We start from the raw sequence: 26,105 nt of genomic DNA, 5'->3' as shown, positions 1-26,105 counted from the left end.
CACAAGAGTTAATTACCTCTAACGTGCTTGTCAAAAGGATGGTAGATGCAGAACAATGATTTTGAAAATAAATTGAATGGGCACCTGAAGAAAATAACCCTGCAGAGCTACAGGGCCAGAGCAACGGAGTGGGGTCTGACTGGATTGGCTGCAGGGAGCCAGCATGGATTTATTGGGCTGAACGCCGTCCTATGCTACAAATGACTGATTCCAAATGATAGCTGTGGCAACTTAAATGGTAATGTCAGGCTCTGCAATTTGATGATTTGGTGTAGGTTTTTCATCTGAGCCCCAAGTTCATGCCAGTTGATGAGATCAATATAACGTATAGCATCAACACTGATCTATGAAGTCAACCCTAATCCAGCAAAAATGTAGTTACAATTGAGCACGCACAAATTGACAGTTCCACTCATGGGTTGCAGGATAGCTGGTACAAGAAAAGTAAATATGACAACGGTGTATAGTGGGTGCTCTTTTAAGGTATATTTTTGAAGCCAATTAAAGGCAGTTTACTCCAGATCTAACTATATGTATTATGTTCTATGTGATACTACTTGATGTCCCAAGTTGGCTTCCTTGTAACACTATCTCGCTTTAAATGGCACAGCATTCAGTTTTAATAGTTGTAATTTTCACATTACATATTCAGCAAACATTGGGTACATATAAAAATGTTTTAATGTTCTTCTGGCCAATATACCACTCACCAAGTTTAATCTCTTAACTCATCCAAACCTTTGTTTCCATTATCCAATTCCACATCAAATCCTACTCAGGTTCTCTCCTATGCTTGGGAAGATGTTCCCAAGAGCCTTAATTGGTTCTCTAACAACTTTAAAAAAAAATAGATTTAGAGTATCCAATTCATTTTTTCCAATTAAGGGGCAATTTAGTGTGGCCAATCCACCTACCCTGCACATCTTTGGGTTGTGGGGGCAAAACCTCGGCAAACACGGGGAGAATGTGCAAACTCCACAGGGACAGTGACCCAGAGCCGGGTTCGAACCTGGGCCCACGGCGCCGTGAGGCAGCAGTGCTAACCAGTGGGCCACCGTGCTGCCCTTCTAACAGCTTCAATTGAAAATTCTCATCCTGGCATTTAATTGCTCCATGATCTCCTTCTTCCCATCAAACCTTCCCCTGTGCAACACCACAGAACTCTCTATTTATTCAACTCTGACCTCTTACGCATCTCTCCCTTCAGCTCAGAAATGGTAGATATGCTCCAATTGCCTCAGACCCTCAGATCCTATGGGCAGCACGGTAGCATGGTGGTTAGCATAAATGCTTCACAGCTCCAGGGTCCCAGGTTCGATTCCCGGCTGGGTCGCTGTCTGTGCGGAGTCTGCACGTCCACCCAGTGTGTGCGTGGGTTTCCTCCGGGTACTCCGGTTTCCTCCCACAGTCCAAAGATGTGCGGGTTAGGTGGATTGGCCGTGGTAAATTGCCCGTAGTGTCCTAAAAAGTAAGGTTAAGGGGTGGGGGGTTGTTGGGTTACGGGCATAGGGTGATACGTGGGTTTGAGTAGGGTGATCATGGCTCGGCACAACATCGAGGGCCGAAGGGTCTGTTCTGTGCTGTACTGTTCTATGTTCTATGACCCAACTCCAAAATTCCCTCCCTGAACTCCTTTGTCAAGTCTGCCATTTTGGTCTTGATCTTTAAGACCTTCCTTAAAATACACCTAATTGGGGCAGCACGGTGGCGCAGTGGCTTAGCACTGCGGCCTCACGGCACCGAGGTCCAGGTTCGATCCCGGCTCTCGGTCACTGTCCATGTGGAGTTTGCACATTCTCCCCGTGTTTGCGTGGATTTCGCCCCCACAACCCAAAAGATGTGCAAGCTAGGTTGATTGGACACAGTAAATTGCCCGTTAATATTTGTTTTTAATTAGTTGGGTACTCTTAAATTTTTTTTAAAAAAAGATACACCTCATTGGTCACCTTTTGTTGGATCAGCATCTATTTTTTCCTGCTTATGCCTTCAAGCACCTCAGGGTGTTTCATGCTCCGGGAACTATATAAATGTGAGGTGATGCATAAAGAGATGTTCAGAACCCACTGCAGTCTCCATTCAGTTATTGCTGATGAACTCACCGGACCATATAGTCTATAATCCTAGCAAGCTCGCCGCAACCCAGCATAAATTTCATGGGCGAGCCAGTCTCGGTTTAGCCAGCTCATGGGCAAAATCCTCTGGCTTTTTCAGTGATCAGCAAACCACAAAATATACATTGGGCACAGGCTTCTCCCACCGTCGGTTAGAGCAGAGGCACGATGAGGCATTATTGGGAATTAACTCCCTCCGTAAAGGCTTCAATGGGGCAATGGACAGGATGCTCACCAAATGCTTCCCCTTCACCCATAAAAGTACGGTCAGGTGGGGGGCGCATCACCATAATTTTCAGGTTCACCTATGTGCTTTCCCACCTGCGGACAGCCTGTAAAATTCAACCCTATGCTCATAGAATCTAGAATGCAGATGGAGGCCATTCGGCCCATCAAGTCTGCACTGGCCATTGGAAAGAGCACCTTAACCAAGCCCACACCCTCACCCCATCCCCGTAACCTCATCCGATCTTTTTGGACACGAAGGGCAATTTAGCATGGCCAATCCACCTAATCTGCACATCTTTGGACTATGGGAAGAAACCCACGCAAACACGGGGTGAACGTGCAGACTCCGCACAGCCAGTGAGCTAAGCTGGGAATCAAACCTGGGACCCTGGAGCTGTGAAGCAACTGTGCCAACCACTGTGCTACCTTGCGACCCACTGTTGGTCAAGAACAAATTAGGTGACAAATATATTTCTGTACTATTTGGAGTACACAAGCTCAGTATCTGATAAATAATTGGATGGCCATATTTGCTGGAGAACTACTGAAATGTTAAATTAGTTTACAATCCTTAATTGCGGTTTTGGAAAGGTAAAACAATTTTTGTTGCTTTACAATGTTTATAATGTTTTGCCACATGGTTTAGGTCTCAGGTGCACACTTATATCCAGTTCACACACTTGCAGTTAGATATTCTAACACTAATCTCAAATCTGGACTGTTTGGGACCAATGCATTTCTGGATTTTGGAATTCCCTGGCTTTTCAAGTAGTGTAAAATAATGGACGCATTAATCTAGTTACCAGGGAGCAAAATAGAATCTGGAATCAAAGCAGCAGCAGTTTGACTACATAATGAAATTATTCAGCGACTTGTATTCCAAAAAGATGAGGGTGGTGGGTGGGGAGGGGAAAAAATAAAATAATCCAACCCTAATCATCATTCAAGGCATCTGCTGGAAGATGCGTACCTGTATAGGCATTTGGCTGTGACAAACTGGGGTACAAGTCTTTTTCTCAACCTTCATCATCTGGGATCAGTTTGATTGACTTATCCAGTTGCACATCAATACTACCAATAGTGAAAATCTAACCACATGAGCAAAGTTAGCTTTTTTTTTTTACTTTGTACTTTTTGAACCACATAGTAAAGCAGATCCATATTAGAAAGTATACATACTTTTCAATGGGCAAAGGATGAGGTCCAGAGACAGAAAGTTTGTACAGAAACATCAAGAATTTGCGGAATGCTTCAAAAAAAGGCCAGCGCGAGAGAAGACAGATGCATTTATTGGTGTGTACAGTCTTGGATGTGATTAGCTTCTTGCCCACAGCAGTGATGAGGCCCAGTTGCATGAGCTGCTTCTCAGTAAGAAGTTCCACTGGGTAGGATTCATAAAACTGGATAGCTGCACCGTATACCTGTTTTGTTACATCATAATACCAAAGCACATAAAATTAGTGTCTTGAAATACAAAGACAATTCAAAATCATACAGATTCCACCAATCAGGAATTCCTTTTGCAGAGTTTGGTCAAAGATTTAACTATTTAACCCACATATCCTACATATTTGTGGTGAATAGGTAGAGAAATTATATATTTAGGCAAGTAACATTTGCAGATGGCAAAATAAGAGCGCCCAAATTTAGTTATACAAATGTTAAACTAAAACTCAAACACAGTAGCACAGTGGTTAGCACTGTTGCTTCACATCGCCAGGGATCCGGGTTCAATTCCAGGCTTGGGTCAGTGTCTGTGCGGAATTTGCATGTTCTCCCAGTGTCTGCGTGCGTTTCCTCCGGGTGCTTCGGTTTCCTCCCAGAAGTCCCGAAAGACATGCTTGTTAGGTGTACTGGACACTCCGAATTCTCCCTCTGTGTACCCAAATAGGCGCTGGAGTGTGGCCACTAGGGGATTTTCACAGTAACTTCATTGCAGTGTTAATGTAAGCCTACTTGTGACATGGATAAAGATTATTATTATAAACCGTTGCTCATTTTGAGAGGATAAGTCAGGTTTACCTTGGTAAATTACTGGTCACTAGCCTGCATTCTGCAAAATAAAACTATGTATAGTATGACAACTGTCTATCTGGATTTGTACTAAAGGGAATTATGACATCCTATTCCATAAGGAGGACAAATGTGAACGGTGCCAGGGAGGTCCGGCCAACAACACCCACATGTTCTGAGCTTGTCCCAGACTGATGGGGACCGCAGGGGACAGGGCCCCGAGGACAAGCGGAAAGCTAGGGGGTGCAGCAACACGTGAGCAACCCATGCTAGGGCCTGTGACAGGAAGGGTAGCTGAGGCAGAATTACCATTTTGGGCCCATGGCCACAGAAGGAGGAGAAATAAGTAGTTCACATATATCGGGTTCTGTTGTAAATTTGCATAGAGATCGGTGTTTGTTTGTATGCTCTCTCATTGTACTTTAGTCTTTATTTGTCCTGTAATATCTGTCTTTCTTTTGTTGCCTTCCCAAACGTTGTATGGCTATGAAACCTACAAACTAATCGTACCAACTGAAATATGAGACATAATAGTTGTGAAAACAAATAAAAAAATTTAAAAAAGAAATAATGATGTGATTGCTCACATTCACCCAAGAGGGCAGATGGAATCTCACACCAAGGCCCATTATTCATTTGAAAAACCTTTTTGTTGCTTTTTGTAAAATATGATTATTTGTCTCAGTGAACTACTCATATAGAAGAGATATGCAACAAGATTTTTTTTCAATCCAAACTTACCTTCTCTGCTGATAAGGCAGTCAACACAAATGTAGAAAAAACTGGCAGCGGATATTTAGTTTGGGGAGCCCAGCATTCAATAGTGGCTCCCATGGGGAGGCAGAACAGAGGAACTGATTCAGAGAGTGGAAACAATTCATAATCATCTTCAGGATATCTGAATATTAATCCTGAAAAAAAAAAGGCATAGCATGGAATGTACTTTAAACATGTAACTTCAAGCAAGATGCAGCTCAGTTTTACACTGCCAACTAGCAAGACTGGAGTACTGTAAATATTGTAGATTTACTAACTCCAATATAGTCAAGTAAAGCTTCATGAACTGCTGCAGATGCACCACAATATTCACCAAGCATTATATTTTTGAGGCAAAGATTATTTGCATCAATTGTTCTATTACAGTTTTTTCAGCCTTAAATGATCTGGTGACAGAATTTATTTTTTGCAAAACTATTCTGGTAGTCAATGTACTTGATCAGTTCCTGCACAATGTTAATGGCATTAAAAAGCCATTGCTGCAATCCTCCAGTCAAAGAACAAATTAACTTGTGGAAAAGATGCACTCAAAAGTTCTTAAATATTGCTTTGAAGAGAGTACGTTGCCAAAGTTCTTTTGTCTTGCACTCATAACAAATACAAGAATGCCAAATTTCAAATGATCACAATTTATATTTTTGGTGAAAAGGGTGCTGATTAGTTGGCAAGTTGACTGATTCACCAAAAGCAACAGGGAAACTAAAGGTTTCCCAAGCTTGCAGGCATCTCAAAAATGGCAAACACTCGATATATTCCTTCTGTTTGCAGAGTACAGGTCCCTGCGTATGAATACATGTCATTCTAGCAAGCGAGAATGAGACACATTACAAATTTGATGGATTATCTTACGTTGGTTGTTGGTGTAACTATGAGCACACTTGGATTTATCCAGCAAGTGCTGCCCAATCACAAAATCACATCTAACAGTCAACATGCTGAGATTTGCACAAGCAGACTAGTTGAGTATGGTCAGTACTCTGCCCATTATGAATTACCAAAACAACCTGCTGCTTTATTTAATCAGCCAATCATTGGGACACACATCAATGTACCTGGCGGTGCACAGGCACTCAAGTGTGTGCACTACATTGCTCCATTGTGAGAGTAAACAATGTCTTTTGAAATGACAGCAACATCCTGTTGGTGGAAAATACCACTTAGGTAGCCATTGCACATTAGGAACTTGAAATAGCTTGCTTAACCTATTGTCCAATTTAATGTACTTTTCCTTTCCTGGGTAATTTGAGGTAGACCAGGCACTTTACAGGTCTAATACAGCTGACCAGGATAGTCATTGTCCTGCCTTTTTTAAATTACGCAGGAGCTATGTTTCCTGTTGCTTTCTCCATTGCAATACCATGTCCAATCAGAGTCCACTTGCCAATAAATCACCACGGATTTCCCTTTTGGTATACGTTGCTGTGAATGCTTGAAATTTGACACTCTTGCACAAGCCTAGAGTGCAAGACAAAAAGTTTTGACAGCATGTCTCTTTTCAGCAATAGTCAAGTTCTATACAACCAACAGTTTGTACTCGAGAGATTGGAATATGGGCAAATACTAATTACCTTCAGGATATTTGCATATTAACCGGTGAAAAAGTGGCAGAGTGTGGAATGCCTTTTTTTGAAATGTTACTTGGAGTACAATGAAGTGGATTTTTAAAATCTGTCAACACATTTACTCTGCCAACTAGCAAGACTAGAAATGTATAAATACTGTAGAGTTACAAATTCCAATATAGCCAAACAAAACTTCCGAAATGGCTCCCATTTTTAGCAACTTAATCCTAAATCCCCAAGAACAGAACAGATTGAGATTTTTTTTTTTTAAAGTATCTGCCACGGAGAACGACATGGACTGTTGTGTAGTAACATGTAGGGCTATGTAGGACACAGGAAAGGCTCCAGTTTCTACTCTCTTCAGAGAATCGCTCAATAACGAAAATGAAATGAAAAAGAAAATCACTTATTGTCACAAGCAGGCTACAAATGAAGTTACTGTGAAAAGCCCCTAATCACCACATTCTGGCACCTGTTTGGGGAGGCTGGTACGGGAATTGAACCGGGAATTGAGCCTTGGTCTGCTTTCAAAGCCAGCTCTTTAGCCCTGTGCTAAACCAGCCCCATAACATTCATAGATCTTATAATCTACAGTGCAGAAGGAGGCCATACGGCCCATCGAGTATGCACCGGCCCTTGGAAAGAGCACCCTACCCAAACTCTCACCTCCACCCTATCCCCGTAATCCAGTAACCCCCCCCCCAATATTTTTGGACACCAAGGGCAATTTAGCACGACCAATCCAACTAACCTGCACATCTTCGGATTGTGGGCACATGGAGGAAACCCATGCAGACACTGGGAGAACGCGCAGACTCCGCACAGACACTGACCCAAGCCGGGAATCGAACCTGGGACCCCGGAACTGTGAAGCAACAGTGCGCACCACTGTTGCTTCATGACATGACCATTGACTCATGTTTTGTGGTAGAACTAAGTGATGGGGGTGATAATAAATTTGTAAAAAAGACAAGAAATCTGCCACAGGCACTTGGGAAATAGAAGTCTACTTCTGTCTGAGACACTAAATTCTAAACAGTAAGCCTTCTGCTCAGATTGACCTAAATATGTTCTGACTTCACATTTCAAAGACTACAGTGATATTAGATGTTGAAATAAATATGTCGAAAAAATGAGAGCTTTGACTATATTTTTCCTCAAATTTAAACACATTTAGTAGCCTTTTATTTCACTTTGAACCTAAGCGCCGTAGGCAGCATGGTGGCACAGTGGCTAGCATTGCTGCCTATGGCGCTGAGGACCTGGGATCGAATCCAGCCCTGGCTCTCTGTCAGTGTGAAGTTTGCACATTCTCCCCCCATTCTCGCCCCCACAACCCAAAAGATGTGCAGGATAGGTGCATTGACCAGGCTAAATTGCCCCTTAATTGGAAAAAAAATAATTGGGTACCTAAATTTACAAAAAAAACAACGATCAGTCCTCTACCACGAAGGAAGCTCTAAATCATGCAAAGTAGTTTAGAACTAGTGTCATTCAAAGTAGTTTAGAACCAGCGAGTCGGAAGGGCAGCACGTGGCACATTGGTTAGCAATTCTGCCTCGCAGAACCGAGGTCCCAGGTTCGATCCCGGCCCCAGGTCACTGTCCGTATGGAGTTTGCACATTCTCCCAGTAGCTGCGTGGGTCTCACCCCCACAACCCAAAGATGTGCAGGGTCGGTGAACTTGCTACGCTAAATTGCTCCTTAATTGTAAAAAATAATAATTGGGTACAATTTATAAACAAAATAAACTCGTGAGCCAGACTCTTGTAAACCAGGGGCTGGTTTAGCACAGTGGGCTAAATAGCTGGCTTTTAAAACAGACTAAGGCAGACCGGCAACGCGGGTTCAATTCCTGTACCAGCCTCCCCGAACAGGTACTGGAATATGGCGACTAGGGGCTTTTCACAGTAACTTCATTTGAGGCCTACTTGCGACAATAAGCGATTTTCATATGAAATGAAATTTTTCATTTCATATATTTAGGCATTCTGGTAATAAGGATACATGGAAACACACTGGAACCACACTGAAAAACACACCCTTCAGGATAATTTCAATTTGTAGAAAAGCTACAAACTGAGATACAAGCTACTAAGGGCCAAGTTAGGAAATTATACAAAAGTCCTGACGCTCATCTGATGAAGAGATGGGCATCAAGAGTTAAAGTTATCTGCTGCTTTATGACTTTGAGCAATGGCTTTACCTCACCTGACGCAGTAAATGACTAGCTCAAATAGGTTGATGATTATTTTGGATTTTGAAGTTCACTCGCTTGCGAAGCGGTGGTGTGGAGAGATCATAATTCATAGGAGCAGAATTAGGCTCTTCAGCCCATCGAGCCTGCTCTGTTATTCAATCATGTTTCTCATCCCCAGGGCAGCACGGTGGTGCAGTGGGTAGCACTGCTGCCTCATGGCGCCAAGGTCCCAGGTTCCATCCCGGCTCTGGGTCACTGTCCGTGTGGAGTTTGCACATTCTCCCCATGTTTGCGTGGGTTTCACCCCCACAACCCAAAAGATGTGCAGGCTAGGTGGATTGACCACGCTAAATTGCCCCTTCATTGGTAAAAATTAATTGGGTAATAAAAATTTATTTTTTGAAAGGTTTCTCATCCCCTTTCTCCTACCTTCTCCCCATAACCCTGATCCCCGTATTAACAAGAACCTATCTATCTTTGTCTTAAAGACACAATGACTTGGACTCCACAGCCTTCTGTGGCAATAAGTTCCACAGATTCACCACCCGCTGGCTGAGGAAATTCTTCCTCAGCTCCGTTTTAAAGGATTGTCCCTTCTCAGACTGTGCCCTCGGGTTCTAGTTTCTCCTACCAGTGCAAACATCCTCTCCGCATTCACTCTATCTAGGCCTCTCAGTATATTTCAATGAGAACCCCCCTCATCCTTCTAAACTCCATCGAGAGCAGACCCAGAGTCCTCAACCACTCCTTACACAAGTAGTGCAAACAATTACTTTTCCTAAAGGTTTTGGAGACGAGTTACTTGGGTTACATACCAGCTTTATATGCAATTGCATTAGATGCAGGAACCGACTTCTTGTAACAAAGGTACACACTGGAACCCCACTGTAAATAGAAACAAATAGTTACAAGCAACAAATTGACATTTTTGATTAAACAGGTTAAATTACTCAGAATTAACTAATCCAAGGACAAAGCAAAAGAAGTTTCAGTGTTGAAGATACTGAACTTTTTTATTCATTCATGGGAATTGGGCTTCTCTGGCTCAGCCAACATCCATTGCCCATCCCTAATAAGGTGGTGGACAACTGCTTCTTTGAATCGCTGCAGTCCATGTGGTGCAAATAAACCATTGTGCTGTTAAGCATCTTGACCTAGCGATATATACCCCAACATTCTTCTAGAGCCCCAACCACAAGAAGCTACTGCTGAACCAAGTGAAATGTGACAGTGGTATAAAACTGGTGTGTGTGTGTGTGTGTGTGTGTGTGGGTGGGGCGGGGGGTTTTGGCAGCCGGCTGTTTCAAGAAGCAGAGTGGCAAATGTCAGATATATATTCCATAAAATTCAACAATGATGGGGAGTGCTATGACCTTTATGAACATTCAGAGTTGAGTATTTTCAAACTACTTGGCCAACAGAGCTGAACTAAATTCCTCAGCATGAACACAATTCTATTATTCTAGGTATCAATTTCTGCTAAGATTTTTAAAAATATATAAACTATGAATCTATCAATTATTATACTCTGCATGGCCACTGCCCAAGCTGTCAGACAAAAGTTTTCCACAATACAGGATATCTATTAGCATCTGGGAGGAAAAGAAAGGCAGATGAACATATCAGGTGCAAATCCTTTACTAGAATTGAAAAAAGACAGTAATAAATCCCTGTACTAGGTCTAGATGAGAAGAATTGGTGGCATTGTCCAAAGCAGCACCCCCTTGCCTCCCACCATCTTCAGCTCTATCAACGGTTTGTTTTTACTTCTGCTCTGATGAGCCTATACCAAAACATGCATGTCATCTTCTTACAGATCTAACAGTGTGCAAGTTCTGCTAAGAACAGTTCTGCTTGCAGCCACGCACTCTTTTTTTAATTCATTTACAGGATGTGAGCTTCGCTGGTCAGGCCAGCATTTATTGCCCATCCCTAGCTGCCCTTCAAAATGTGGTCAGTTGCCTTCTTGAACCATTGCAATCCTAGAGGTGTATGTGTGCCCACTGTTCTGTTCGGGAGGGAGTTCCATGATGTTGCCCCAGTGACAATGAAGGAAAGGCGATATATTTCAAAGTCAGGGTGGTGAGTGACTTGGAGGAGAATCTACAGGTGGTGGGGTTACCAGGTATCTGCTGCTCTTGCCCTTCTAGATGTTAGTGGTCATGAGCTTGGAAGGTGCTGTCTAGGGAACCTTGGCAAGTTACAGCAGTGCATCTTGCAGATGGTACACACGGCTGCCATGGCTCATCAGTGGAAGATGATTGGATTTGTTTTCTCACATTGACTGAGGTACAGTGAAAACTATTGTTCTGCGTACAGTCCAGACAGATCATTCCATATATGAAAAAAACCCAGAAAACATACATAACTACACAATCTAAATACGTAGGCACAGGCAACGGTTGAGCATACGCAGTGCAGTACTACTCAGTAGAGAAGATGTGTGAAGAGACCAGCTCAGTCCATAAGAGTGTCACTCAGGAGTCTGGTAACAGCGGGAAAGAAGCTGGCTTTGAACCTGTTGTGTTTTTTCAGGCTTTTGAATCTCCTGCCCAATGGAACAAGTTGGTAGAGTGAATAACACAGTTGGGAGGGCTCTTTGATTATGCTACCCGCTTTCCCAAGGCAGCGGAGGTGTAGACAGAATCAATGGATGAGAGTTGGGTTCACATGATGGACTGGACTGTGTTCACGATCTTTGTAGTTTCTCGTGATCTGAGCCGAGCAGTTGCCTGTAGCCACCTAAGATGGCCACAAATGGACACAAAATGGAAGACTGCAAAGAGTGCAGGGTAAACGTACATGTTAAAGAGCAAACAGCTTGCAGAAGCAATTAAGCATTGGGACAATTGCAGAAACCAGTTTCCTGGCAGCTGCAGAGATCAGGCAGCGCTGTAAATGGGAAAGCCGTTAACATAGTAATGAGGTGATACCGGGCAGTCCCAGGAACAATGGATACAATTAAGTATCAATTGATACTTTTAATAGCAGCCCAGACACGATGGAGCCAGAGAAGCCCAGGACAATGAGTCCTAAGAACCGCCCCAGCCATCAAGGAATGGCCCTAGGATTGGGGGGTTCAAACCATATCGATTGGGAAGAGGCCCAATCGATCCCCAGCAAGTGAGGAAGCCCGCCCCAAGGGGAGCAGACCCCTGGGACCTATAAAAGAGAGAGGTCCCACGCATGGTTCAGTCTTCTGATTCTTTCTCCTGATTCCGGCTTCTGAATCCAGCCTCGAGACCCCTGTCTTCTCCATTAGCCGATTGAACTGAAGCCGCCAATAAGTAAGTGCCAAACGACGATCGCTACCTGACCCCGGCATTACTTATACCCTGGCCGACCGATAGTGACCCGAAGCCTGCAGCCCAGAACGGAACGAAGGCCTTGTTCCCTGACCTCGCAGTTCCTTCTTAGATAAGTATTAGTCGTTTAGTGGTAGAAGTAAGTTAGTCTTTAGCGTGTGCATGAGTGTTATTATAATTGTGTTATAATAAACTCTAATTGTTTTGGACTTACTAATTGGTGTACAGCTTTATTGCTTTGAACTTGACCTTGATACTTGTGACGGTGTCTTTACGGCACCTGGCGACTCCAGAGCTTAGAACGAGAAACAGAGCCAAGTGAGTGTTAAGCACACTCACCCAAAACGAGCAACATGCCATACCAGGCTGTGATGCAGCCGGATAGGATGCTTTCTGTGGTGCATCTGTAAAATTTGGTAAGAGTTCATGTGGACATGCCGAATTTCCTTAGTTTCCGGAGGAAGTAGGCGCTGTTGTGTTTTCTTGGTTGTCGCGTTGACCTGGGGGAACCAGGACAGATTGTTGGTCATGTGCACACCTAGGAATTTGAAGCCATCAACCTTCTCCACCTCGGCACCATTGATGCAGGCAGGGTGTGTCAAATACTTTGCTTCCTGAAGTCAATGACCAGCGCTCTTTAGTTTTGCTGACACGGAGAAACAGAGTTATTGTTACACCACTCCGCTAGGTCCTCCATCTCCCTCCTGTACTTTGATTCATCGTTGTTTGAGATCCGACCCGCTACGGTCATGTCATCAGCAAATTTACAGATGGAGTTGGAGCCAAATTTTGCCACACAGTCATATGTGTACAGGGAGTATAGTAGAGGCTAAGTACACAGCCTTGCGGGGCTCCGGTATTGAGGACTATTGTGGAGGAGGGGGGTCGTTGTTTATCCTTACTGATTGTGGTCTATCGGTCAGGAAGTCAAGGATCCAGTTGCAGAGGTAGGAGCCAAGTCCTAGGTTTTGGAGCTTTGCTGGGATTATGGTGTGGAAGGTGGAGCTGTAGTCAATGACTAGGAATCTGATGAAGGAGTCTTTGTTGTCGAGATGCTCCAGGGAGAGGGATTGAAGAGGATGGGGGGGGGGGGGGGGGGGGGGGGGTTTGTCAGGAGGAAAGTTATTCGCCATAGGATTCCTAGCCCTTCACCAGTAATTTCAAGTCTGGTTTGCAGCCAGCACTGATAAACAGCATTGCATTCACAAAAGTGCTTTATTGAATTAGTGATTTTAGAACTGCTGTCACTTTTGTAACGTAGAAAATATGGTAACCTATTCACACACAAGTAGTTGTACAAATGAGGAGAACAATTACTCAATCCACTAACATTGGTTGAGTGACAAGTTGGAGAACTTGCCTGCTCCTCTTCAAATAGTACCACAGAATATTTAATGTCCACCACAGCTTCAATTTAATGGGTCAGATTTTTCAGTAAGGCTGATTGCTAAATAAATCAGACATGAACGTCAGAATGCTACCATTAAAACCCCCTTTGTCTTACATACATGACATTTTGTAAAATTATTCTTCGCTCCGACCTTCCAGTCTGCCCACTCCCCTTTACAACTACTACTTCATTACATTTGTATCCCTCTTCAGTTCCATAGATGGGACATACAGATTTGAAACATGAATTGCTTCTTTCTCACAAACGCTACTAGGCCTGCAGAGCTTATCCAGCATTTTCTTTTTATTTCAAGTTTCCATCATCCACAGTATTTTGCTTTCATAGGAATGTCTACCACCCACACATACATAATTAAATGGGTAAATCAGTAAGATGCTGTCTGAAATATCCTGTTTCTCCATGTTTCGCTACACCTATACCTGCCAGGAGCCTCATCATCAAATAAGGCGAAGACTGCAAAGTTGCAGTATTTACACACCAGATAAATGCCACGAAACATGCTAGAAAACATTAGGGCTTGTCCATTCAAGTGTGAAAGTATTTTTCAACAATACACCAAGCCTTACTTAATTACAAGCGCAAAACCTTCAGCAATTCAATTTTACTTGTAAAAAGTGTGGCATCTTGGTGACACAGTAATCCCAAACATTGACAAGTAATCTACTAATAGCAGCAAACAGGCTGATATAATCTCAACATCAAGAAAGTAACTGCAATAAAAGATGCAACTGCAATTGAGGGAATAGCCAGTACAGGATAGAGAACATCAGATCGGAGGAGCAACGAGCTTGATGTGAAGGATAATTGTGCCAATAGCATAGCAAAAACAGCAAGAGGTGACAAGTTAGAAAAGATGTCTGAGGCTCAGTCTCCAGGGCAGGACAGCCAGAGATCTAGATTAGATTAAACGTTGTATTAGGTGAACATTTCTAAGCAGCTGATTGGCTTGCGTGGGTAAGGGAGGAGCTGTCTTAAAAGTGACAGGGCTGTCAAGTGTCCGGTTGCCAGTCTTGGATTAGAGAGTACCCTCCGAGTGCATCCTACTCAGCAGTTTGGATTTGAGGGGGGAAGTGGAGTGAGTGTGTGTGCTGGGAGGGGGAGAGATGACTGTTGCCTTGGGAGAAGGAAGTCTTTTCAATAGTTCAGAAGTGGAATAGCACAGATGCACGGCAAGATTGAATGTGATGCACGAGGAGGTAGAATGGGACATATAGTAGCGATAATGGAACTACCCGAGTGGAGAAATAGAATGAGACCAGCAAGAGGAAAGGGAGAGAATGCAACAACAGGGATAAGAGGGGAACAATCCGAAATTTATCACTGATTGAAATAAACAGGCCACTAACAACTTTGGGAAAGTCCAATGACTTCTAATATGCAAGTTTCTCATCAACATAATAAATCATTTGAGATTGGAGTTTCTAGCTCTTTAAAATTAAATTATAGGGCAACCATTGGTGCCGTATCATTCCTCAAATTAAAATTTTTGAAGATTTAAAAAAAATTAAAATGCTGGTTTCCAAATTTTCTTTTCCTCTCAATTAGACATTCCGCACCCGATCTTACAATGAATGGATATGGTGGTATTGGAGCTGTATTTGCAATGCAGAATGGGTGGACCAATGATCCGGAGACAACAGTTCAAATTCCACCATAGCAGCTGTGGAATTTTGATGTAGTTAAAGATCACTGCAATACAAACAGGGAGGCTCAATAGTTACCATGAAACTACTGGATTAGTAGCGTTTTGACAATAGCTTTTAGGTAATTATATTGGTTTTCCTACTCATTATGGCCGATTATGTGATTACAGTTGGTTGATTCATGTGTACCAACCCACTACAAGGTTGCACAATAGGAATAAGCAGGCAGGACAGCTGGCATTGACCGAAGCAGCAGACATGACAAAGCACAATCAGACAAATGGGGCTGGTTTGGCACAGGGCTAAATCTTTGGGTTTGAAATCAGACCAAGCAGGCCAGCAGCACGGTTCAATTCCCGCACCAGCCTCCCCGAACAGGCGCCGGAATGTGGCGACTAGGGGCTTTTCACAGTAACTTCATTTTAAGCTGACTTGTGACAATAAGCGATTTTCATTTTCAGATGAGTCCTGCCAAGATCCTCCTCATTAACATCTGGGAACTGGCATCACAATTGGGAGAGCCATCCCAGAGTAGTCAGACAACAGCCCAACAGTCATACTCAGCATATCTTTCAGACAACAGCCCAGTCATACTCAGCATATCTTCCAGCCAACAGCCCACATCTTGGTTCCCGAGGAACCTTTTGCATCAGCAAGGCACAGGCAACAAAAGTAGCAGCACCATGCATATCCTGTCAGGATAGAGTTACCTTGAGAGTTCTCAACATCAACTCCAGACCCCTTAAAAGCTCACAATTCAACATGTAAAAGGAAATCTCTTGCTAATTCCCACATACCACCCTACCTCACATGAATCAAAACTGCTTTACATTAAGCATAACTTGGAAGAAGCATATGCAGTACTAAGAGCATAGAATGTAGCCGAGGTGGCCTACCTCATTATCCGTCAGCAAGAATGGCTTGATAGCACCAGTACCAACTAAGCAAGATAATCCTACAAGATTGGGCTTGTTTTTAGCGACAGAATGACCATGAGAGCAAATCCTATATGGCCTGGTCCTCACTAATCTATCAGTCACAGATAAATCTGTCCATTACAGCATGGTCAGGTGCTCTTGTGGTGAAGATCATCCATCTTCACCCTCAATGAATGGCAGAGCAGGCTCGAATGGGCCTAACGGCCTAATCAGTGTTAAATGGGACAGATTTGAGACATCTTGCAGCTCAAAACTGGGCTCCTATGAAGCATTGCGGGCCATCAGCAGCAGAATTGCATTCCACCATCGTAATCTATAACCTCATGGCTGGGAAGCATCCCTCACTATCTTTATCTTCAAACTAGAGGGCCAACTCTGGCTCAATGAGGAGCCGAGGAAAGCATGTCAGAAACAAAGAAGAAAAGCGCAGCACAGGAACAGGCCCTTCGGCCCTCTAAGCCTGTGCCGAACATGCTGCCCGTCAAAACTAAAATCTTCTACACTTCCGGGGTCCGTATCCCTCTATTCTCATCCTATTCATGTATTTGTCACAACGCCCCTTAAACGTCACTATCGTCCCTGCTTCCACCATATCCTCTGGCAGCGAGTTCCAGGCATCCATTACCCTCTTGTGTAAAATTTTAAAAAAATATATAAATAAAAATAAAAATAAAAACTTGCCTCGTACATCTACTCTAAACCTTGCCCCTCGCACCTTAAACCTATGCCCCCCAGTAATTGATCCATCTACCCTGGGGAAAAGCCTCTGACCATCCACTCTGTCTATGCCCCTCATAATTTTATAGACCTCTTATCAAGTCGCCTCTCAACCTCCGACGTTCCAATGAGAACAAAGGGTTTATTCAACCGCTCCTCAAAACTAATGCCCTCCATACCAGGCAACAGCCTGGTAAATCTCTTCTGCACCCTCTCCAAAGCCTCCACATCCTTCTGGAAGTGTGGCAACGAGAATTGAACATTATACTCCGTGACCCAACTGAGGTTCTATACAGCTGCAACATGGCTCGCCAATGTTTATACTCAATGCCCCAGCCAATGAAGGCAAGCATGCCGTATGCCTTCTTGACTACCTTCTCCACCTGTGTTGCCACTTTCACTGATCTGTGACCTGTACACCTAAATCTCTCTGGCTGTCAATACTCTTTAGGGTTCTACCATTCACTGTATATTCACAACCCGTATTATACCTTCCAAAATGCATTACCTCACATTTGTCCGGATTAAACTCTATCTGCCACCTCTCCGCCCAAGTCTCCAAACGATCTAAATCCTGCTGTATCCTCTGACAGTCCTCATCGCTATCTGCAATTCCACCCACCAACCTTTGTATCGTCCGCAAACTTACTAATCAGAGGGCAGCACGGTGGCGCAGTGGGTTAGTCCTGCTGCCTCACGGCGCAGAGGTCCCAGGTTCAATACCAGCTCTGGGTCACTGTCCATGTGGAGTTTGCACATTCTCCCCGTGTTTGCGTGGGTTTCGCCCCCACAATCCAAAGATGTGCAGGTTAGGTGAATTGGCCATGCTAAATTGACTCTTATATGGAAGAAATGAATTGGGTACTCTAAATTTATAAAAAAAAACAACTTACTAATCTGACCAGTTACATTTTCCTCCAAATCATTTATGTATACCACGAACAGCAAAGGTCTCAGCACTGATCCCTGCGGAACACCACTAGTCACAGCCCTCCAAATCAGAAAAGCAGCCTTCAATTGCTGCTACTCTGCCTTCAATGACCTAGCCTGTTATGTATCCATCTTGCCAGCTCACCTCTGATCCTGTGTGACTTCACCTTTTGTACCTGTATGAGGGGCCTTATCAAAGGCCTTCCTGAAGTCCATATGGACAACATCCACTGCCCTACCTGCATCAATCATCTTTGTGACCTCTTCGAAAAACTCTATCAAGTTAGTAGACACGACCTCCCCTTCACAAAACCGTGCTGCCTCTTGCTAATACGTCCATTTGCTTCCAAATGATAGTAGATCCTGTCTCAAAGAATTCTCTCCAGTAGTTTCCCTACCACTGACGCAAGGCTCACCGATCTGTAGTTCCCTGGCTTATCCTTGCTACCCTTCCTGAACAAAGGAACAACATTGGCTATTCTCCAGTCCTCTGGGATATCACCTGAAGACGGTGAGGATCCAAAGATTTCTGTCAACATTTTCTGAAATTTCCTCTCTTGCCTCCTTCAGTATTCTATGGTAGATCCCAACAGGCCCTGGGTTATCCACCTTAATATTTTTCAAGACGCCCAACATCTCGTCTTTTTGGATCTCAATGTGACCCAGGCTATCTGCACACCCTTCTCCAGACTCAACATCCACCAATTCCTTCTCTTTGGTGAACACTGATGCAAAGTACTCATTTAGTACCTCGCCGATTTCCTCTGGCTCCACACATAGATTCCCTCCCCGTCCTTCAGTGGGCCAACCGTTTCCCTACCTGTTGCTTTTTATATACATGTAAAAAGCCTTGGGATTTTCCTTAACCCTATTTGCCAATGACTTTTTGTGACAGCTTCGAGCCCTCCTGACTGCTTGCTTAAGATCATTCCTACTTTCCTCATGTTCCACACAGGCTTAGTCTGCTCCCAGCCTTCTAGCCCTGACAAATGCCTCCTTTGTATTTTTGACTAGGCCTACAATATCTCTCGCTATCCAGGCTTCCCAAAATTTGCCATATTTATCCTTCTTCCTCACAGGAACATGCCGGTCCTGAATTCCTTTCAACTGACATTTCAAAGCCTCCCACATGTCAGATGTTGATTTACCCTCGAACATCCACCCCCAATCTATGTTCTTCAGTTCCCGCCTAATATTGTTATAATTAACCTTCGCCCAATTTAGCATATTCACGCTAGGACCACTCTTATCCTTGTCCACCAACACTTTATTGAATTGTGGTCACTGTTCCCGAAATGCTCCCCTACTGAAACTTCTACCACCTGGCCGGGCTCATTCCCCAATACCAGGTCCAGTACAGCCCCTTCCCTAGTTGGACTATCTACATATTGTTTTGAGAAGCCCTCCTGGATGCTCCTTACAAACTCCGACCCGTCCAGGACCCGAGCATTAAGTGAGTCCCAGTCAATATTGGGGAAGTTGAAGTCTCCCATCACAACAACCCAGTTGCTTTTACTCCTTTCCAAAATCTCTCTCTCTATCTGCTCCTCTATCTCCCGCTGACTGTTGGGAGGCCTGTAGTAAACCCCTAACATTGTGACTGCACTCTTCTTATTCCTGAACTCTACCCATATAGCCTTGCTGCCCTCTGAGGTGTCCTCCTACAGTACAGCTGTTATATTCTCCCTAACCAGTAGCACAACTCCTCCACCCCTTTTACATCCCCCTCTATCCCGTCTGAAACATCTAAATCCTGGAATGTTTAGCTGCCAATCTTGTCCTTCCCTCAACCAGGTCTCTAATGGCAACAACATCATAGTTCCAAGTACTAATCGAAGCTCTAAGTTTATCTGTTATACTTCTTGCATTAAAACATATGCACTTCAGGCCACCAGTACCGCGACAGGAGCAGACATATGTAAAAAATGAGGTGCCAAACTAATGAAGCAATAACACAGGACAAATGAGGACAGTGAGTGAGCTAAATAGCAGAAGTAACATGATAGCACGAGTGATCCTACAATTCTGTCATACTCTTTTGTGAATGGGATTGGACAATTAAACAACTTTTGGACAGCAACCATGAACATTCACATCCTCAATAAAAGCAGAGATAGCCAAACGAGTTCAGAAGACAAGGCAGAAGTGTTTGCAAGCATGTTCAGCCAGAAATGCCAAATTATGATCCACCATGGTCTGCTCTTGCACAGCCCATCGTAGTTGCAAGGCTGCCACCAATTTGGTTCAGTCCACAGGCTATCAAGAAATATCTGACCATTAGGGGCAGCACAGTGGGTAGCACTGTTGCTTCACAGCACCAGGGTCCCAGATTTGATTCTCGGCTTGGGTCAGTGTGTGCAGAATCTGCACTTTCTGCCTGTGTCTGCGTGGGTTTCCTCCGGGTGCTCCGCTTTCCTCCTACAAATCTCGAAAGACGTGCTGTTCGGTAATTTGGACATTCCGAATTCTCCCTCCGTGTACCCGAACAGGTGCCGGAATGTGGCGACTAAGGACGAGAGCAAGCCCTCCACCCCAGAAGCCTCCAATGAACTTGTATCCGAGATCAGCACTGCAGACGCCAGAGCGGCTTTCTCGAAGGTCAACCCACGGAAAGCCACTGGCCCAGATGGAGTACCCAGACAAGCACTTAGTACTTGCGCGGATCATCTGGCTGTGGTATTTGCAGACATCTTCAACCTCTCTTTACAACAATCTGGGATCCCTATCTGCTTCAAGAAGATGAACATCACCCTGTACCAAAAAAAGCCAAGCAGCGTGCCTTAATGACTATCGTCCAATGGCTCTGACATCCATCATCATGACGTGCTTCAAAAGGTTAGTCATGGTACTAATCAACTCCAGCCTCCCAGATTGCCTTGATCCACTACAATTCACGTACCACTGCAACAGATCCACAGCAGACGCCATCTTCATGGCCCTGCACTCTACCCTGGAACACCTAGATAACAAAGACACCTATGTCAGACTCCTATTTATCGACTACAGCTCAGCCTTCAACACCATCATTCCTATGAAACTTATTTCCAAACTCCGTGGCCTTGGCCTCGGCTCCTCCCTCTGCGACTGGATCCTGAACTTTCTAGCCCACAAATCACAATCAGTAAGGATAGGCAACAACACCTCTTCCACGATCATCCTCAACACTGGTGCCCCACAAGGCTGTCCCCTCAGCCCCCTACTATACCCCTTATACACCTATGACTGTGTGGCCAAATTCCACTCCAACTTGATTTTCAAATTTGCTGATGACACCACCATAAGTGGGTCAGATTTCAAACAATGACGAGACAGAACATAGGAATGAGGTAGAGAATCTGGTGAATTGGTGCGACGACAATAATCTCTCCCTCAAGGAGATCGTCATCGACTTCAGGAAGCGTAGTGGAGAACATGCCCCTGTCTACATGAAATGAAATGAAAATTAAATGAAAGTCGCTTATTGTCACGAGTAGGCTTCAATGAAGTTACTGTGAAAAGCCCCTAGTCTCCACATTCCGGCGCCTGTCCGGGGAGGCTGGTACGGGAATCAAACCGTGCTGCTGGCCTGCTTTAAAAGCCAGCGATTTAGCCCAGTGAGCTAAACCAGCCCCGTCTGCGACTGGATCCTGATCAATGGGAACGAAGTAGAAAGGGTCGAGAGCTTCAAGTTTTTAGGTGTCCAGATCACCAATAGCCTGTGCTGGTCCCCCCATGCTGGCACTATAGCTAAGAAAGCCCACTGACGACTCTACTTTCTCAGAAGACTAAGGAAATTTGGCATGTCAGCTATGACTCTCACCAACTTCTACAGATGCACCATAGAAAACATTCTGGTTGCATCACAGCTTGGTATGGATCCTGCTCTGCCCAAGACACTGCAAAAGGTCGTGAATGTAGCCCAATCCATCACGTAAACCAGCCTCCCATCCATTGACTCTTATCTATAATTCCCATTGCCTGAAAGGCAGCCAGCATAATTAAGGACTCCACGCACCCTGGATATACTCTCTTCCACCTTCTTCCATCAGGAAAAAGATACCAAAGTTTGAGGTCACATACCAACCGACTCAAGAACAGCTTCTTCCTTTTCAGACTTTTGAATGGACCTACCTCATATCAAGTTGATCTTTTCTCTACACCTTGCTATAACTGTAACATTATATTCTGCAGTCTCTCCTTCCTTCCCTATGTACGGTATGCATTGTTTGTGCAGCATGCAAGAAACAGTACTTTTCACTGTATACCAATACATGTGACAATAGTCAATCAAATACTCTCCTGGACACACCTAACAAATTGCTCTCCATCCAAACCTCTGGCACTGAAAGTCCCAGTCAATATGGGAAAATTAAAATCACCCACCACAACAACCCTATTTTTCCTGAATCTGACTATATATCCATTTTCTCTGCATCCCACTGGCTGTTGGGAGGCCTATAATACAACCCAACAGTGGAATTGCACCTTTCCCATTAGTGAGCTCTACCATAATGCCTCACTGCAGAATCCCTCCAAAATGTCCTCACTCATCACAGCTGTTATATGTTCCCTAACCAGTAATGCAATGTCACCACCCTTTCTGCTACCCCCTCTCTGTGTTCTCAAGCAACACTTACTCAGTAATGATCTGCTCAATCCGACTCGGATCAATCTGGTGCAGATCTCATCACAGCCACCATCCAAACATAGATGGAAAAGCTGAATTCCAGAGGTAAATTAAGGTTGACTGCTGCTCACAGGAAGGCAGCATTTGATCAAGTGCAGTATCAAGGAGCCCCAACAAAACTGAAGTCCATGTGAATGGGAGGGGGGACGGACACGGACGGAGGAGGAGGAGGATGAGAAGAACTCTTCACATTTGGAGACACAGCTCGCGCAAATTAAGATGGATGTGGGTTACATAGAACATAGACGGTTGTCAGAGACCAATCATTTCAGCCCTGGACATTGCTGCAGGAGATCCCCAGGGCCAGTATTCCAGGCTGCACCATCTTTGCCAATGGTCTTATCCTCACCAGAAGATCTTAAGTGGTAATGACCAGAGGTTTAGTTCCATTCACAACTCCGATAATGAAGCAGTCAGAGCCTGCATACAGTAAAACCTAGATAACCGAGTTGAGTGGCAAGTAAAATCCGTGCCACTGTAGAAATGCCAGGCAATTATCATCTTCAACAAGAGAATGCAACCACCTCTCCTTCACATGCACAACTTTATCTGTGCTGAATTGCTCACCAACACCTCCTTGGGAGTCAATATTTACCATAAACGCAATTGTACAAGCCACAGAAATACAGTGTTTACAAAAGCAGATCAAGTATTCTGCAGGAAGTGAGCCACCTCTTGACTCACCAAAGCCTGTCCACCATTTACAAGACACAAATCAGAGGTGTGATGGAATGCTCTCTACTTGCCTGGAAGAACGCAGCTCAAGCTAAACTCAAGAGGCTCGACACCCTCTTGACACGAATGCTAACATCGCATTTGCCTTCTAAATTGCCGACTGAACCTGCACGGTAACCTTAAGAGAATCATGACCAAGGACTCCCAAGTCCCTTTTGTCCTTCTGATTTCCTAAGCATTCTCATTTAGAAAATAGTCTACACCTAAATTCCTCCTTCCAAAGTGCATAACGTCACACTTTTCCACATTGTATTTTATTTGCCACTTCATTGCCCACTCTCCTAGCTTGTCCTTCTGCAGCCCCCTTGCTTCGGCAATACCACCTATCCCTCTCCAGATCTTTGTATCATCTGCAAACTTAACAGTGCCTTCAGTATCTTCTTCCAGATCATTTATGTATATTGTGAAAAGTTAGGAATTTCTGGAAATGAATTTTCAATGATGCTAGGGCTTTGCTATTTTCTTCTGAACCAAACCAAAATGGTCCAATGCATCACTAATTTGAAACCTCTAAGAATTAGAAATCGCAAGTGTTCTGTGAATTCTCAAACTTATTTTCATCGGACAGATACAAGCTTCAAAGTTCTTGACAAATTGACCACATTAATTGAATGAGATCAAAATACAATTTAAACATGTTTACTTAAAAGCACCAATGTGAAAGCTCTGGAATACATGGCACTGACTTATCAGTATCATCATGCCCTAAATTCACCATTGTATTCAAATATTCATTCCATAATGTATAGATTGTATACTTTACATGGAAATTGCAAAGTATTTTACCATGTACACTTGGCTAACGTTTCTCATCACCCAAACAGCTGAGTGTATACATATCTTACAGAACAGGGGTGCCTGGCTTTAGCTCATTTCAGTTGGATAATGGGAAGGGCCAATTGAACTGTTTACAGGATGACATGGTGAAGAACTGAACCTGCTTTATAAAATGGCAGAAATATGTACTGAATGTGAAACTATAGTCCAGAACAGTTAAAATTAAATAGATTAGGGATAAGAAATGAGTTTCAAATAGTTGCCCAGAAAGACTGAGCATTTTTCTCCTGCAATAGGATTAATAAAAGAATCTACAAATAACCTCCACCACATCTTTCTATCCTTTACTGGTGTTATAACCTCAATGGAGGTTCCGGGATCAGGACAATATGATTTTTCATGACCTCCCCGGAATAGGAACTGCCCCTTCGAGGGGGCAGGGCTTCCCCTCAGCAGTGAGAGCCCAAACTCACAAAGGCCCGGGCCTGGGTGCAGGTCAGGGAAGGAGACCCTTAGGTGAGTGGAGGAGTTTGGATTAGTGTAAAAAACCTTGTTTAGTAATTTCTACCCATCATCTCCGAGTCCTACTTACTGCGGATTCAACAACTGGCATCTGTTTGGACTTGTTGTAATTACCAATGCATATCTATAGGTGAACAGAAGGTCAAGATGCAATCTCAAACTTAAGGCCTCAGACAGGACTATCCAATTTTCGGCATGGTTTACTTCTGCATCCTTCTGACCTTCCTTCAGATTCTTATTGCACCCAACTTTGTACCTTCAAGTTAGGTCTACGCTAGCCTGAATATCTAGGAGGGATTTCAGGGATGTGCCCCAGATATCAGAGCACCCTTCCCTTTAATATTTAGCTGCTGAAATTATCCTATGTTTCCACAAGGTCCGTCAACGAGCAACGGATCACAACTTCAGACCTTGTTTTAAGTATTAAATTAATTTTTTGCCTAAACTATTTTATAAAGCAGTTTCAAAGGTATTCTAGATGGTCAGCCACATTCAAAAGTACAGAGATAGATTCTTGATAGGAAGGAAAGTGGAGACCACAATCAAATCTGCCATCATCTTATGAACGTCAGAGCAGGTTCGGGGGGCCGAATGGCCCATTCCTTCTCCTCCTAACTCTGTTCTGGGGAAATTTGCATACGTGCAGTGCGGTCAGCCTAAGTTGAAGGTGAATCTGCGAAGGAGACCCGAGGAGTTTGAGTGAAGGCAATCATCCAGCAGAGGGCAGCAGAGCAGAGCTACTGATCAGCTGTTCTGGGGAAATTTGCATACGTGCAGTGCGGTCAGCCTAAGTTGAAGGTGAATCTGCGAAGGAGACCCGAGGAGTTTGAGTGAAGGCAATCATCCAGCAGAGGGCAGCAGAGCAGAGCTACTGATCAGCTGTTCTGGGAAATTTGCATACGTGCAGTGCGGTCAGCCTAAGTTGAAGGTGAATCTGCGAAGGAGACCCGAGGAGTTTGAGTGAAGGCAATCATCCAGCAGAGGGCAGCAGAGCAGAGCTACTGATCAGCTGTTCTGGGGAAATTTGCATACGTGCAGTGCGGTCAGCCTAAGATGAAGGTGAATCTGCGAAGGAGACCCGAGGAGTTTGAGTGAAGGCAATCATCCAGCAGAGGGCAGCAGAGCAGAGCTACTGATCAGCTGTTCTGGGGAAATTTGCATACGTGCAGTGCGGTCAGCCTAAGATGAAGGTGAATCTGCGAAGGAGACCCGAGGAGTTTGAGTGAAGGCAATCATCCAGCAGAGGGCAGCAGAGCAGAGCTACTGATCAGCTGTTCTGGGGAAATTTGCATACGTGCAGTGCGGTCAGCCTAAGATGAAGGTGAATCTGCGAAGGAGACCCGAGGAGTTTGAGTGAAGGCAATCATCCAGCAGAGGGCAGCAGAGCAGAGCTACTGATCAGCTGTTCTGGGGAAATTTGCATACGTGCAGTGCGGTCAGCCTAAGTTGAAGGTGGTTTGTGGAGAGACTGTTGGCAAGTGACAGTTAAACCCGAAACACTTCGTCAGTGTTTCCCACCCTACCTCCTCCTCTAACCAACCCCCCCACCCCACGGTGGTTGGGAAGCGGG

The 26,105-nt window shown here is 44.2% G+C and overlaps 1 protein-coding gene across 9 annotated transcripts in view; it reads right to left on the bottom strand.

The window, feature by feature from the left end:
- dennd4c (DENN/MADD domain containing 4C) overlaps nucleotides 1–26,105 on the bottom strand; it is a 228,185-nt gene that overhangs the window by 116,471 nt on the left and 85,609 nt on the right. For all 9 annotated transcript variants that reach the window (XM_038804599.1, XM_038804598.1, XM_038804600.1 and 6 more), the window contains 3 exons: nucleotides 9,707–9,776; nucleotides 5,094–5,263; nucleotides 3,519–3,760 (listed from right to left, as the gene is read on the bottom strand). In XM_038804599.1, the coding sequence (XP_038660527.1) occupies nucleotides 3,519–3,760; nucleotides 5,094–5,263; nucleotides 9,707–9,776 (482 nt within the window). The remainder of the gene's footprint in view (nucleotides 1–3,518; nucleotides 3,761–5,093; nucleotides 5,264–9,706; nucleotides 9,777–26,105) is intronic.

The sequence above is a fragment of the Scyliorhinus canicula genome, chromosome 8, assembly GCF_902713615.1.
Source record: "Scyliorhinus canicula chromosome 8, sScyCan1.1, whole genome shotgun sequence".
Taxonomy (NCBI): domain Eukaryota; kingdom Metazoa; phylum Chordata; class Chondrichthyes; order Carcharhiniformes; family Scyliorhinidae; genus Scyliorhinus; species Scyliorhinus canicula.
This window is presented reverse-complemented; position numbering and strand designations above follow the sequence as displayed.